The sequence below is a fragment of the Melospiza georgiana genome, chromosome 3, assembly GCF_028018845.1.
Source record: "Melospiza georgiana isolate bMelGeo1 chromosome 3, bMelGeo1.pri, whole genome shotgun sequence".
Taxonomy (NCBI): Eukaryota; Metazoa; Chordata; class Aves; order Passeriformes; family Passerellidae; genus Melospiza; species Melospiza georgiana.
The window spans coordinates 69,064,313-69,080,016 of record NC_080432.1 but is presented as its reverse complement, the minus strand read 5'-3'; the positions used below and the strand labels follow the sequence as shown (position 1 = coordinate 69,080,016).

At 38.8% G+C, this 15,704-nt stretch overlaps 1 protein-coding gene across 1 annotated transcript in view; it reads left to right on the top strand.

Moving 5' to 3' along the window:
* Positions 1 to 1,785: 1,785 nt before the first annotated feature.
* The window catches only part of ESR1 (estrogen receptor 1), a 108,033-nt gene continuing 94,114 nt past the window's right edge, over positions 1,786 to 15,704 (top strand). Inside the window, 2 exon segments of the mRNA XM_058021640.1 lie at positions 1,786 to 1,826; positions 3,611 to 4,115. Coding sequence (XP_057877623.1) covers positions 3,688 to 4,115 — 428 coding nt within the window. The 5' untranslated portion in view covers positions 1,786 to 1,826; positions 3,611 to 3,687.

Genomic DNA, 15,704 nt, shown 5'->3' with positions numbered 1-15,704 from the left:
CAAATTTTATTTGTATATTCCCAAACTTCAGAAATATAGCAAAACCCCCAATCTATACCTGATCTTGAGTTAGCAAATCTTTAGATTTTGTAGAAGCAGTTCCTCTCTATTTTTATATATCTACGTATCTCCTGTAGTACATGCTCAGCAACTCCAAAGCAATATTAGACTTTGATTAAGGTGAAATACATAGGGCAGCTTGGCTGCAGCTGAATCCACAATAGTTGAGAAATTATTAGATCTGAGAATGTAGACTACCCCATTTTGAACACAACATCTGTCTAGCACTGGAAAGGAAGGTGCTGCAGCCAATTCATGTTTTTATTTACTCTCTCTTGTTACTACATGTAATTTAAAACAAAAAACTCAGAGTGAATGAGACAAGTCCTTTTGTATGAGATCTGCATAGTTTTAAAGGCATACATGATGTGGGGTTTAGAAAAAACAGGTTTTTGCATAAACGTTTGCTGAAGAGCGCTAAATACCATTGCTAGGTACTGTACCCGTTCCCATACTCTAGTATTTCCATATTCTAGAGCATGTAAAATCTGACATGTAACAGATCAGATTAAAGTGAGTTGTGAGGTAAATCCTGACCTTTAAGCAAAAAATACCAGGTTTTAGAAATGTTGATCTCATTTTTTTGAGAGGCGAGTCCACAGGTGGGCGCACCTAGTGCCAACTCTGAAGCAGGGTGAAGTAGCAGTGTTTGTTACTTTGCAGCAAGCAGCACATTCTTTACTATGTAGGACAAGAAAGAAAGCAGCCCTCTAGTCACTTTTTGCAATTCGTATTTTCATTATATCTAAAAGCCCATATATAGTAAGCAGAATCAGAGCCTGATTTTTTTTCAGTGTAGAAAAATCAAAAATTCAGCTTCTTCATGGGATTTGGCTTGACACACCCCCCACCTCACCCTTGCCCTTTCTTGCTGTCTTGCTTTTCTTCCACAGGAAAAGTAAGTCAGACATTGCAGGATGCTGTCACAGAGGTTCTCAGCCAATCCCCAAGATCTTGTTTGTGGCGCTCACTTTTTTTCCTCTCAAGATGTGTACAAGGCTGTGTGCTGCATGGAAACTGCAGCTGTCTGCTGCTGAGCCCTTTCAGTGGGAGGGCTGTGGCTTGTGGAGAGCTGCACATAGGGTCTCTAATTCAGATGGTACACAGCAGAAGTGATGGTGGTTCAAGTTAAGCCTACAGTATGTTTAATGCTCTTTACATCTGATGGAAATTTTAAATATTTCACTCCCTGGAAGCACACCACTTCCCCAAAATAATTAATGAGGTTTTTAAAAATTGCATGTAAGAAGAACAGGGCACACTCAGAAGTGAACTCTTTGTTTGCTCACTTTCTGATTTTTTGGTTCTGGCTTTGTTTTTCTGTGTTTTCTTCCCTTCTGCATAGCTATTACACTGGAAGATTTTATTTCATATCAATATATTAGACAGAGCATACATATTGGATAATGCTTCAGATAAAAATTCAAAGTCCATTTTGTAGCACACTATAGAAGTAGATACTTTTTATGGCAGGTAGATTCACATTAATTCTCAGATTATGCAGCTTAGTAAGGGATGATGCCTTTTCTATGTATTTCAAAGCACAAAATGAAATGTGTAAGGGCGACTGGCTTAAACTTGTAGCTGCCATTCATTTCAGCCCGTGCAGCCTGGCTGCTGAGAGCTGTGCTTGCTTGCTGTTTTGTGAGTCTCTGCGGATGCACAGTCGCCCACTCTGAGAGAACATGCACACACTAATTTTTTTCCCTCTCACACTGTCTGGCATACTTTCAGCACAACTCTTCGAAGACTTTCTGAACTGCTGGGTATGGTTGTCTGATTATTATTTTTTTAACTGGGAACATGTTTAGTCCAGTGTTATTTAAACAAGCTTATCTCTTTGATCAAAGTCTACAATCTGAAATTTGAACAGGGTGGGGAGGGTGGCTGGGTGGGTGAGGAAATATATCAAGTACATAGTTGTTCGTGTGCTGATGTCTCAGCTCTGTGCCTGCGAAGGTAAAAACATATATTGCTTCAGAATATTCTTGCAAATATAAAAATCTTTGGCTATTTTAGTAGGAGTTCTGAAAGCACTGTATTATTTCTAAAATAAAACCGGTTTGAGTAAACTTCTTTTGACACTTCTAGTGACCTGCATATTCAGTTTTTTAGTTTCTTGGGTTTTTTGAAGGTTGAGCCAAATAACTGTGGAGTTGTTTAAGTATAGCATAGGCTTTGCTAGTATTCAAAGCACACTAGCTGGAGCCCATATATTAATGTATTTAGGGTTGACATTAGCCCATTTCATTGACTGAACCACAGACCACAGCAATGAAGCTGGAGAGCTTGAAACAGTTTCTGGAGGTTTTCATTTAGCTCGTTCAGGAGAACTGGTTTGTGCAAAGTTAAAATTATATGGAATGAGATAGCAAGAAGAAGCATGCATGCCACACCTTTTCATTATGTTCTCTCTTTTTTTTTTTCCCTTTCTAAATATAACTTTGAGAGGCATGTCAAGTTTTTTTTTAAGCCAATCCCGTTTGATTATTTTAGATTACTTGATTTTTTAGTTTGATTTCAAAATTCAAATTTGCTAGGCTTTTGTTCACAAGACTAGGAAAAAGAATTTCTTGTATTCAATTTATATACCGTGCAATCAAACAACCATCTCCTAACTCTGACAAAATGTAAATGATGTCTATTTCATCATTTTACAGAATAAAAAGAAGGAAGCATAATTTTCTAGGCTAGTCTAAAGCTTTTCCTTGCTTTTTAATGTTATTATAGTGCTCTAGTAACTGCAAGTTGCTGTTGCTGATGAAAGTATATTATAAATCTTCTATTCTGCATGGGTATCATGCGCACTTTAATTTTATTAGCAGGCTTTATTGACTGGGGCTTGCTCCCTGCACACCCAGACACACAAACATGCACAGACACACAGAGAGACAGACACACAGACGCATGCTTGCGCACACACACACACACACACACACACACACACACTCTCACACACACACATTCTGCTTTGCCCTATCTTGGTTACAGCACAGTCCTGCCCAGGGTCAGTACAATGTACACATTACATATTTCTAGCAAACATGAAAATGAATCAAACAGGAGGAGAGATAAGCACAGATAGATTGGAGCCTGCTGAGGAAATAAAAGGCAGCAATCTGACTGACCACTGGACTAGTCTTCCTGGTTGGATTTAAGTGTTCTTTCCCTTTAGTGGCTGCAAAGCACTGTACCCTGAAGTGAAAAATGAAACGATCAGTAAGAATGAAGTAACATTTAGACGGACAATTCTTTGGTATAACTCCAAAACTAATTGTTTCTGAAGTGATGTTTAAACCAACGTCGGCACAAGGCAAGGGCTCCTGGCTCGCAGCCAGCACCTTGTAATGCATATTAGAGCAGATGAGGAGTTCCTAAAAGTTAGAGAGAGGGAGAGGGAGGGAAGAAGAGAGAGAGAATGTGCGTCTTCAGTGCTCGCTCTGCATTTGTTTGTATCCTCCTCCTTGCCGAGATTAGAGGAATACCTGTGTAGTGCTGCTTTATTATGATTTCTGCTGAGCCTCAGAATAGGTTCTGGTATTTTTTTTAGGTGGACTGCCAGCTGCCGATCTCGCTGTTGACAGTAAAAGCAGATATGTTCCTTGCTCACTGCCATTAGCACTGACCATGACCCTTCACACCAAAACCTCTGGAGTTACCCTGCTGCACCAGATTCAAGGCACTGAACTGGAGACACTGAGCAGACCTCAGCTGAAGATTCCCCTGGAAAGATCGCTCAGCGACATGTACGTGGAGACCAACAAGACAGGAGTTTTTAACTACCCAGAAGGAGCCACCTATGATTTTGGTACTACAGCTCCCGTCTACAGCTCTACCACGCTCAGTTATGCCCCTACGTCTGAATCTTTTGGGTCCAGCAGTCTGGCAGGATTTCACTCCCTGAACAGTGTCCCGCCAAGCCCGGTGGTGTTCTTGCAAACGGCACCCCAGCTGTCGCCCTTCATCCATCATCACAGCCAACAGGTACCCTATTACCTTGAAAACGATCAGGGCAGCTTCGGGATGAGGGAAGCTGCTCCTCCAGCCTTCTACAGGTAAATGCTGATTTCTTTCTTATTTAAGCAGATGATCTGAGAAAATTAGAGCGTAGAAATCTGTTATGCCCTAATATTTGCTTTTTGTGCAAAGGAGCGTGTGATTTAACTGAATCATCGATAATATCTAGATCATAAGAAAAAGCGTAGAATAAAACAAACTGTAATTCACAGCCCACTGTGACTGTAAGCTGTAAATTTTGAAAATCTATGTAAAAAACCTATCAGATAATGAGTATAAATATTTCCTGGGAAAACTTTCCTGGGAAAAAAATTATGAAATCATAATTGATTAAAGAATGGCAAATGACCTCAGTGTTGTAATGTATTATAATACTGTCTGAAGTAAACTAAAAAGACTTCCACCATCACACATTTTTCAGTGTGAGTGGTTGTTTGTTCAGCTCTTAGGTGGTAGCAAGAGTATTTTTCTCCTCTGTCTTCCTTTGCAGTGTGAGAAGTGGCTTACATAGGAAGTTGTTCAGAAGCACTATATCCTTCCTAATCAAAGTGTTAGAGTTGACTCAGTGACAGTATTTCAGTCAGCAACCACCTTCCTGAGCTATCCAAAGAGCTGTGGGCATATTAAGATGCATTTTTCACTGGAGGGTGATATATATTTACTGTGAACCTGGCATGCTGCTTTTCAAAAGATAGGCTTGTTCAGCGGGGTTTTTAATATTTTTGTCCCTCAGTAGAGGCTTGGTTCATGTTTTCTCTTTTTGGTCTGGCATAGAAAGACTAAAGTATTGTTGAAAGGGGGAAATAAATTTCCGTGGTTTAAATTTTTATTGTCAATTGTGAAAAACATTACATCTTTTCTTGAAGCAAGTGACAGAAATGAATAGAATTATGGCTCCTAAAAAAAAAATCATACATACCTATACCCACGCTGTTAACGCTTTGTGCAGTGTTTATAGCATAGTTTTGCAACAGCTTATTATATTAGGCTTCAGTGAATGAAAGTGAACAGATGTATTTTTATTCTGAGCTCTGTCATTCTCTGTTGATTTGAGAGATACAGGTAAGTTTGTTAGAAGTGTAACAATTCCAAAAAGCTAAATCAAGCAATTTTTTCCATGTTGAAGGCCAGACTCTGCTAGGCTTATTTGCACAGTATAACATGTTGCCATGAACAGCAACGTATGTTCTGAAGTCTAACTCAGCCAGACTAAGAATCTGGTAGTAAAATCTGGTCCCAGAAAACAAAATGATTGCACTTTTTTGCAACAGATTTTGGGCAGTTTTGGGGAGCAGGTATAATAAAGACTGGTGAAATCATAGATAATGGTTATGTTCAATTGTCCAATACAGTCATCTGTAAACTGAATTGATTCAAACAAAATTCTTTTTAGTGCAACCAAATACAATACTTCCTGGAAGAATAAGTACATGTCAGAGCATAGTGATCTTGAATTATTACCAGTGACTTGAAAGTTAAACTGCACTTTGTGCTTGATTAAAATACTTTTTTTACATGAATGTCCCATGCAAACCTATGGTGAAAACTTTGTAGGCAACCTTATGTATGTAAACAGTGGAGTAGTGAGTTTGTGAAGTTGAAATACACAGGCAGAAAATGTTCTACAGTCAGGTATTGTACTGCAGGAGGATTCAAACCTGAGAACAACCCAGACACAGAAGTTGCTATGGAAATAGTGTTCTTTTATTTTTTTAGCTGTGAATTGAGATGAGACCATTCAAAATAAAATTAAGGTACTTTTTTAGTTTAATTGCTTGAGAAAATGTGTAAGACCAGTGCTGTATTCCCCTTTTCCTGACATTTCTGATCAAGGTTGTGTGTCACCCTTGGGGATGTGTATTAGCCCTTTGAAATTGCTGAGGCTTAATGCAGCAGTAATTAGGTGAATTTATGATCTTGGATATGCCAGAAGGTTTATCTGCATACAGTGTTATACAAATGATTTAATGGCCCCTTCCAGCCATAACTCTGTGGAACGCATCTTATGTGGTAATAAGAAATGTGTTTCAAAGTGCTTGCTATGATTATCTTTTGTTAACAGGCATAGTACTGTTCAAATTAAATGAATAAAAACTTTTCTTTTTTGCTTTTCATTTTTGTCAGGTCATATTTACAAAGTTTTCACCCTCACAACGCTAAACAATAGGTCTTCTTGTGTTTTGGCATGAGCCCAATCACTGGTAGTCTGTTAAAAATAATTTGAATATGTGTTCACTGCCTAGGAAATTTTTAAATATCTAGCCATTTGGTTTAAGAATAAGTTCTTTATAGAAACTTCCAATGTGCTTCATTTATTTGGCTAGTCTCATTGTCTTCGCTTAGGTATGGGAGAAAAGAAAGCATAGAGCAGTATAATCTGGCAATGAATAACTTGATGCTGGAGATTGAAAGATGTCTAACTACCAAAATAGAGAGTTTCTGGAACAGCCTACCAGTAGGAGTGGTAAACGCAAAAAGTCTTGTAACATAAGTCCTAAAAAAAGTTATAATGAATCATGATTAGTTTGTGATATGGCTGCCTGCTTCTATGAAAAGTTATGTAACAGTAAGTCTCCTCTGCAATTCTCATTTACCTTTCTGTGCAACTGAATTGTGCTATTTGTCTTTTAGGCAGAAATATTTGCATTGCATCACCCTATTCTACTCTGAATTTGACATTCAAGGGTTGCATTCAGTGATACATTCAGTGATATCCAGGACAATAAATAAACATTATAGGTTGGAGCCGAGATGATATTCTGTTCGATACTTGGACAAAATGTTAAAAGTCTTTGGTCACAAAACAAAGAAATTACTCTGTCTGATAAAGAAAACTTTTAATGTCTTTTGAATTTGTTAGTAAGTGTTCAAAATCGTACTGCCTATAGACAGATATGTATTAATAGGTGTATAACTATATGTCTACTAATTCTGAAGTTATATTTTGTCTTTCAAATAGTGACTCTTTTTCCAAAAGAGTTAGTCTCTTGTTGTGAGATACTGGTAGGCTTCTATATTTAGCTGAAGAACATAATGATACATGAAAATAATGATTTTCAAAGAATGCAATAAATATATTAATGTCCCTTCTGGTATCTCTAAATCATGAGGTATCAGAATTTGAGAAATGGAGAAAAAAGGGCTTAATTAACTCAAATTGTGTTGTCTATACACAGACTTCTTTTATGTCTGTTCTTGTGGCTGTTTTTATAGGTAGCCAAACTAAAATACCTTTTTCTTGTCTGACATTGTCAAATTTAATTTTTTAAAATTTTTGTTGATAATTTTTAGTATTTTTTTTTTAAATTATTAAATACTGACTAGTGGTTGATAATTATTACAGGAAATCTTGTACTCATGACTATTACAGTAAATTAATGGAAATTTTGTTTTGTTCTTAACTATTGAATTTGAGTTCAGGTAATTTCTGGTTATTTCCTCTCAAATATTTTCAGCAAGATTTCATCCACTCAGAGAAAACCCAAAGCTTTCAGTAGCTAATTTTCCTCAGTAGATTCCTACAAGAAACAGCAGAACATCCTTTTTGCTCTGCCAGTGTGCCATCCCACTGAGTCTGCACTCCTCCGATCTGAAGTGAAATCATGCATATACTTAAGGCCCTTGGTAGCCTGTCTTTGGTGCTGGTTCCAAATTTGGCCAAAAAAAAAAAAAGGAAAACTCCCTGATGAGAAAACTCTCTGTCAGTCTGTAGTGAGAGACAGAGGCTGGGCAGGCAAATCAGTGTACAAACATAATAAGAGATTAATTTCTCCCTCACTTTCAGTGGCTAGTTTGTATCTTCTAATACTTCAGGCTCTATGTTTAGATTAATGTTATAAAGTTATTTGTTTAGCATTAGCCCCAATTATCATACTGCAATTGAGTCTGATGTTCTAATCAATATGATCACAGCTTTAATTTTAATGCTTGCTAAAATTGAGAAAGATTACAAATGTAGATCAATCCCTCCCCTGTTGTAGTTCGTAAATCCATCCATCCATCCATCCATCCATCCATCCATCCATCCATCCATCCATCCATCCATCCATCCATCCATCCAAAAAAATAGTTGCATAACAAAATACATAAACTTTGTTAACCTTGTCTGATTCATTACGAATTTTTCTAGCTGTTCATGTGGAGTTCTAAATACAGACAATTTTTTTCCAAATTTTAAAATCAAAAGTGTTGAAATGAATACAAAGTTCAAAGATGATTTTTCTTTTCTTATTTTTTTAAATGTAGCATAAAGTATTTCATAACATGGAGTATGATGTAATGTAGTGTTTTGCTTTGCTTTTTTTGTTTATTTTTCTCTAAAACGTCAGTCTGCTCAGAGGTTCCTCTTGAACAGTTTAAGTGTTCAGGCAATTTCTTCAACACTTGGAGTGTTCCTGTTTTCAGGCCTTGTACTGGTACTCTGACACTTTTGCAGCAATAGATGATTGTAATAAAAGAGACAGGAAAACGGAGTCATCTCATAGATAGTTTCTTATCTCATGGAAACATTGTAAAGATAAGCCCATTAAGTGTTCTGAGATGCTCACACATGACAATTATGAGGGACTTGTACAAACCAACTTTAGTGTTTCTGCAGCCCTTCTTGGAGCACGTACTGATGTGGATCATGTTGCAAGCGTGCTTGCACCATAAATCTCCAATCCACACTGTTGAGGAGCACATGTGATCTGTGCCTCCTCGTGCCCCTGAATATGGGCAGACAGTGATGGAAAGGGGTAAAAGAGATTTTATGCTTCCTCATTACCCTGCTTTCTGCCAAGGTAGGGAGATGGATGTCACTTGTTCTCTCTTCTCATTGAAGAAAACTTCATTTCTGCAGCAGGTTATTGTTTTGCATAAACCACAGACATAGGAAGTGCTTCATATATCAAGTCCTTCCCAAGAGGACTTGAAATCTGTGTCTAAACCCATGGTTATTTGGACAGACTGTGTGAATGGGGTTCATCTGGTCAAATGTAGGCACCCAGATCTGTATTCATTTTTCCATTCCTTAGGCATCTACTGCTGTTTGGGAGGGCACATGGGGTCTAGTAGATAGGACACAGGACCTGCTGGGTAACAGAACTTTTCTGGAGGAGGAGCTGTGTGTCAGTGAGGGTCACCACCTGGAGCACCTCAAATGGCACCAAACCTGCACATGGACCCCCTTCTTACTCTGACACACAAAGAGATGCTGAGAACACACATTGTCTCTTTCTAGGGCACCTGATTAAAGTTGACCAAGTGCATTAGACTCAAAAAAGGCAAGTTCATCTTCCTATATTATATAAGATGCCTACATTCTATTCCAGATAGCTACTGGATGAAAATGGATACCCAGTGATATTCAAAGTTATTTTTATATTCAGAGTGAAATTAATCCCACCCATATATCTCCTGAAAAGAACCATAACAATCATGCTCTGTAATATTCCTTCCCACAGACAATGCATTATGTCCCTTAAGAGGGAGATGGAGAATTGACTCTGTGTCACTGGCCTTGATCACTCTTGCTCTGAGGCTATTGAAACAACAAACACTGCTGGCCATATCTGCTCTGATATGGAAAGCATTAGTTGCTGGCATCAGTTCCTACAGCAATTGCAAAGTGAACATCAGATGCCAGCATTTTTTATTAAACCAACAAGATAGGCTGACCAGATCTAAGGCATTGCTCCAAAAAAGCACAAGAGAATAGTCTGGCAGCTGAAATGCATCCACATTTCCTAAAAAATTGAGATTTTGGAAATTTTTGGTTTGATATTGTTGACAATGAGACATGGAAATGAATCATGAGCTCCCTGGTCTGTCTGCTGGGAGTTTTCTATTATCTATTGAGGCATCAGAACAGAGATTAGAGCAGAGATGCTGTCCTTCAACATTCTCACTTGAAGTGCTGTTTTCATTGCATTCATTGCAGGGACTGTTTGTAAAATTTGTTGTACAGGGACAAGTCACATCTGAGTCTGAGTGGCCTTTCAAGTGACTTACAAAAGGTTATAATTTACCACAGCTCATTAGGAACCCTGATCAGTGTGACACTGGGCAAGGCAAGGCATTTCTGCTTTTCTGCCAAGCTCAGATTCCAGTTGCTGGGAGGCTTCTTACTTCATCTCACTCAAGATATTCTTGTGCAAGACTATCAAAGCATAATTGATACCTGTAACAGACAAGAAGATCATAAATCTGAAGGATAACATTTTTCCTTGATAAGATATTGATACAACATTGGGTTCAGGAGTCATCTAGGTGTTTTACTTTAACCCTTTAATAGAAAAATGGTATATGGTCCTCAGAAGACAGACAGCTTAAATATGATTGTCCTAAATGTAAATCCTATTTGATACATGTACATAACAATTGCAGTGGTCTTACAATCATTGCAGTCTTAACTAAGACACAACAGCCAGGACCTATACAAATAAATAGGAAAAGATGTCTCACTGCATGGAAACCATTGGTAAAATTGAAAAATAGCAGTAAAGGCTCAAAGTTGAGTGTAACTAAGAGGACTTCTTAAAAAAAGCAGGTGGTGACTAACAGTGAACAGCCATGCATGTAACCACCAGTGGATTGTCTACAACTCTTCAAGGGTGCATTCCCCTCTTGTTAGGCAGCATGGGTGGAATGTGTCACATTCTGGTCCCACACCCCACAGTGCTGTCAGCTGCCAGAACTGACCTCCCCAGGAGTCAGGCAGCAGAACCAGTTCAGGGTCACTCTTGAATGCTACAGGGGGGCGACTTCTCCCCCTCTGAGGACGACAGAGCAGAGAGCATCAAGGCAGCGCCGGGCTGCGTTTAGTGCCCATGCATTTCACCTTGCATTCATAAGCCATGTGAGTAAGCAGTGTGGGGTTTTTTCACCTTGATCGTACTGTCTAATTAAGGAAACTCCTTTTAAATGATTATATAGGGAACACTTGTATTCTTCAATTGAAGATTTTTTTCAGTTTCTCAACAATCTGCCGTGCAAATGTCCAGTGCAAATTTCCTTGCTACTTCCAGTCTTTTCTCCCCTTTTTAGTACTTGCTATTGTGCAGAAACAGTGCTTTGATCACTGCAGCCTACTTCAGTACTGATTTGGGCTGCTAAAAGATGGCTATATAAAACTTTATAGGATACTACAAAGGGTACATCAAAGCTGGAAGAAGAAGGAAGGGAAATTTACTGAAACACAGGAAAAGGCTCAGCTCATGATAAATAAAAATCACTAGGAAGATGCTGTGCAGAAAGCAGCAGCTGTAGTAGAAAATGTGGCATGATTTAGGCCCCAAATCTTAAATCACAAGGCTAGGAAACTCATAAAAGCTTTCCAAATAGCCTTCACTGTGTTTTTTTGCATATAGCTCTGCTAAAATTGGGATGTGTAATACCTACTGCTTTCTTTCTATTTCCCTTCCACTTTTATTTTTTTTTCTTTTAAATGTAATTCAGGCTTGTGAGATCTATTAATTCAAAAATCAGTGAAAGATTATGGAAGTTTGGGTTGAAAGGGAAGACTAGTTCCAAGTCACCTGGCATGGGCAGGGACACCTTTCACTAGAGCAGGTTGCTCAGAGCTCTATCCAATCTTGCCTGAACACTTCCAGGGATGAGGCATTCACAGCTTCTCTGGATAGCCTGTTCCAATGCTTCACCACTCTCATAGCAAAGAATAATATCTTCTTAATGTCCAGTCTAAACTGACCCTCTTTCAGTTTAAGATCATTCCCCCTTGTGCTGTCACTACATGCCCTTTTAAAAGTTCCTCTCTGGCTTTCTTGTAGGCACCCTTTAGGTACTGGGATGTTGCTATAAGGCTTCTTCTCCAGGCTGAGCAGCCCCAGCTCTCTCAGCCTCTCTTCAGAGAAGGGGTGCTCCATTCCTCTGATCATCCTTATGGTCCTCCTCTGGACCTTCTTGATAAGGTGGCCTGTAGCAGACCTCCACTACGTCACCTGTCTCTGCCCTCCCTTTAATCTTGACCTATACGTTCTCAGCTGGCTCCACATCCATCCCCAGGTGGAGCTTTGTGCATTCCAGCTCTTTGTTGACATATTCTGGTGTTTAGAAACTTACTCTTTTTCCTTCTTCAAGTTGATCTGCAAACAGATGGAAGTTTGGAAGGTGCTAACTGTAAAAAATTGTAATTTAATTTTACTGTTGAGGAAAAGTGCTATAAAACCTGATCTTTGGCAAAAATAAAATGCCACATAATACCCTGTCATCTCTGCTTTCAGTTCATAAAGCCAGCAAATATTCTTAAAGCATTTCATTTGCTGGGCCATCTTGATTAAGCAGTATATAGTTATTTCTGAATAACTTGTATCAGTTGGTGTCTAAAATAAATTAATTCACATAAGTGTTCCCTGCTTTCATTATTATTTACAGCTTGGACTTGACAGTGAGATCCCGGTTTCAAATTATGTATCAGAGAACCCTTATCTTCAGGACACTGTAGCCATGACAAAGAATACTCTGGCTGAGAGTGCACTGCAAATCTAGTCACCTTTGGGGAACAAACATGTCAAAGGACAGCTTTGTCTGTTTGCTTCCATCCTGCAGTAAAATGATACTTCTCCTTCAGCCATATTGATAACCACAAGCAAGGAAAAATACGTATGTTGCCAGCACATGAACCAATGCAGCAGATTTATTACCTTGCAATACCTTTTTGTGGTTTGGATTATTTAGAATTTATGGGTTGAAAAGTATGCTAGTTTATTCTTGCCATGCTATGAGAAATATAATCCTAATTTTAATGTACAGGAATATCAATTCAGATAAAGCATGCAAACCCTGGAAGTGGTGAGAGTATTCTAATTATGTTCATGGAGAAAGGTGGTGAGATAGAAACCCATATAAAAGAATGTAGCTGAATGTTTAATGGTAATAATATCAGAATCAGTTAAATGCAAGAATATCTGCCATTTTAAGGAGTAAGATATTTTTAAAGCAGGTTGCACCTCTGCAAGATTTTACTATTTCTTCCTTGATTTAAGCCATAAAAAAAAGCCAAACAAAGTTGAAGTAAATCTGATTTTACAGAGAAATTTTAAAGATCCTGGAATAAAACTCAACTTTATTTTATTGGCAGTTCTAATAACACTGTTTATGGTTAAGTCTGACTAGGTTCCTCTTTTTGTTTTTGCTTGCTTATATTGTTTAGTTTTGGCTTATATTTTACATTTTAGATGGTTGTCTCAGGTAATTTTTTTTAAAATACATTTTGAGAAAAATGGCTCAAATTTCTAAGTATGATGAAGGAAAAGAAAATTTTGCTATAATCATGGAAAAAACCCCAAAAACTTTTTAGTGAATGTCCTAGACACCATTGTATTATAGGTATACATATGCCTGATACTTGGTAGTGGGGGAATGCTGTCAAATCAGGGTTATTTTTCTTTAATTTTCCCCCAGAAATTTTGCTCAATTTTAAGCTACAAACTCTTGAAACACCTCACTATTTACTATGGGAATCTGTTTGCATTTGATAGCTAAATTATATGAAATTCTATCTACCTTACATGCTCCATCTTTCCTCAGGGATTGCATAATGACCTGATTGCAAGAGCATCCTTCTCTGACAAAATGTTGCTTCATTGCACGGCTGCATGACATTTCAAATGCAAATATTACTGTGGGCAGAGGCAGTTTACTAAGAGATGAGAATCACAGAGTCATGTTGAGTTTGAATGGGCAAAAACGTTAGAAGATTATCTGGTCAACATCTTACTCAAAGCAGGGCTTACTTCAAAGCTAGATGAGGCTTCTCAGACTGTGAGATTTCCAGCTGTGCTTTGTGGATACCCAGGAATGGAGGCTCCACATCCACCCAGGGCAATCTGTAACAGGGCTGAACCACTCTCACTGTGAAAAAGTTTTTCCTAGTATATAATTAGAATATTCTTTGCCCAAAGATGTGTCGGATGTGTCTCGTCCTTTCATGGTGTGCTCCAAGAAGGGTCTGGCTCTGTTTCCTTTAAAGAGTCCCATTATACTGTTGAAGACAGCAATAAATCCTGCTTAGTCTTCTCTTTGAAAAAATGAACAAATCCAGTTCCCTCAGCATCTCCTCATATGCCATTTGTTCCAGCCCCCTCCTCATCTTTGTGGCTGTCCCTGGACTTGCTCCAATTTGTCAAAGGCTGGCTTCAGCTTGGAAACCCCAGATTGGAAGCAGTTTTGCAGCTGCCAAGGACAGGGGAACCAGCTCTGCTCCCAGCCTCCTTTAGATGTTCATATTAGTACAGCCCAGCTCCTGCTGTGTTTCAGCAGGGGGTTATTCTATTCCAGGGGAATCGCTCTGCATTTTCCAGTGCTGAAATTAAGGAGATTCCTGCTGGGCCATTTCTCCAGCCTGTTGAGGTCCAACTTACTGGGAGCTTTCATCTGCAGCAAATCCACCACTCTGCATGTTCCCTGTCCCTCAGCTTGGTATCTGTCATTGACTTGCTGGGGATGCAGTTTCTCCCTTCATCTCTATTGCTAGTGAGGTATTCACCTCAGTATTGATTGCCCATGAATACTACTGCAAGCTTGCCAAATTCCAGCTGCTGATAAAAGTCTGTAGAGACTAGCAGTCATTTTCCATCCACCTTATAGCTCATCTGTGCAGCCCATATGGCACTTCACTGGGATTGAGAAAATTGATGTTTCTTGTGCTTTTAGTCCTTTCTTCTGTGTTTGGCAAAAGTAACATCAGCAAAACGCAGTAAAAAAAATGAACTTGCAGTATGGCAAGATGGGCTGAGGAGAAAATAAAGGTGATCTCCATGAAGAACAGGATGGGGCCAGTGTAGAAATCTGATGGGTCTGGTGAGGTAGAAACTTTGAATTTCTAACGAGGTGCTGTAGCAGGCTGTAGTGAGCCATGAGACAGAACATGGAGGAGAAAGGTATGCTGTAGTAGTAGAAAATAGATTATGTTCTTGGAAGAGTTTGAGATGAACTGCAAAAGTAAGATGAAGGAGAACCTCCAGAACTGAAAAAGCTGAAGAATTCTGAACTGGAGACGAGCAGTGGAATTTAAATGTTGTCTGGCAATGTGACTTGGATTGGGAATGGGCAGTAAACATGACTGAAACAGGGCAGGTGTATGTTAGCAAAGCATAGAGAAATAAAATGCTCACAGGGAGGAACAGGGATTATGGAGCTTCCTCCCAACAGATATGTGCAACTCTTGCATTTTGTTGCTGTCTGCTACAGATTTAGCCAGAAAATAATGGATTACCCCAGATGTTGGTTAGATCAAAGGCCCAATGTGGCTGATGTCGGTGCTGTACACGTGAGCTTCCCTCACTCCTGAAACAGATGCCACTCACAAAGACTGATTGGATTTTGATTATTTCAATTCCTAAAAGCCTTGGTATTTCTCAGATGCATAGAGAAAGCAAAGTTATGAGTGAGATCATAACAGCAGCCTTCCTAAAGCTGAAACATGCCAGAACTAAATTTGTGTGCATAGATCTCTCCCTCTCTCTGCCCAATGTCCTAACATATGAGATGAAGACACTGCTGTTTTACCATACAGGACCCCTGTGAAGATTTACTGGTGTCTGTAATGTGTCCTTCTGTAATAAGGAACTGAAAATAATTTGTGAAAAATCTACAGGACAGTTTCAATAGCAGACTTCACTAAGAAA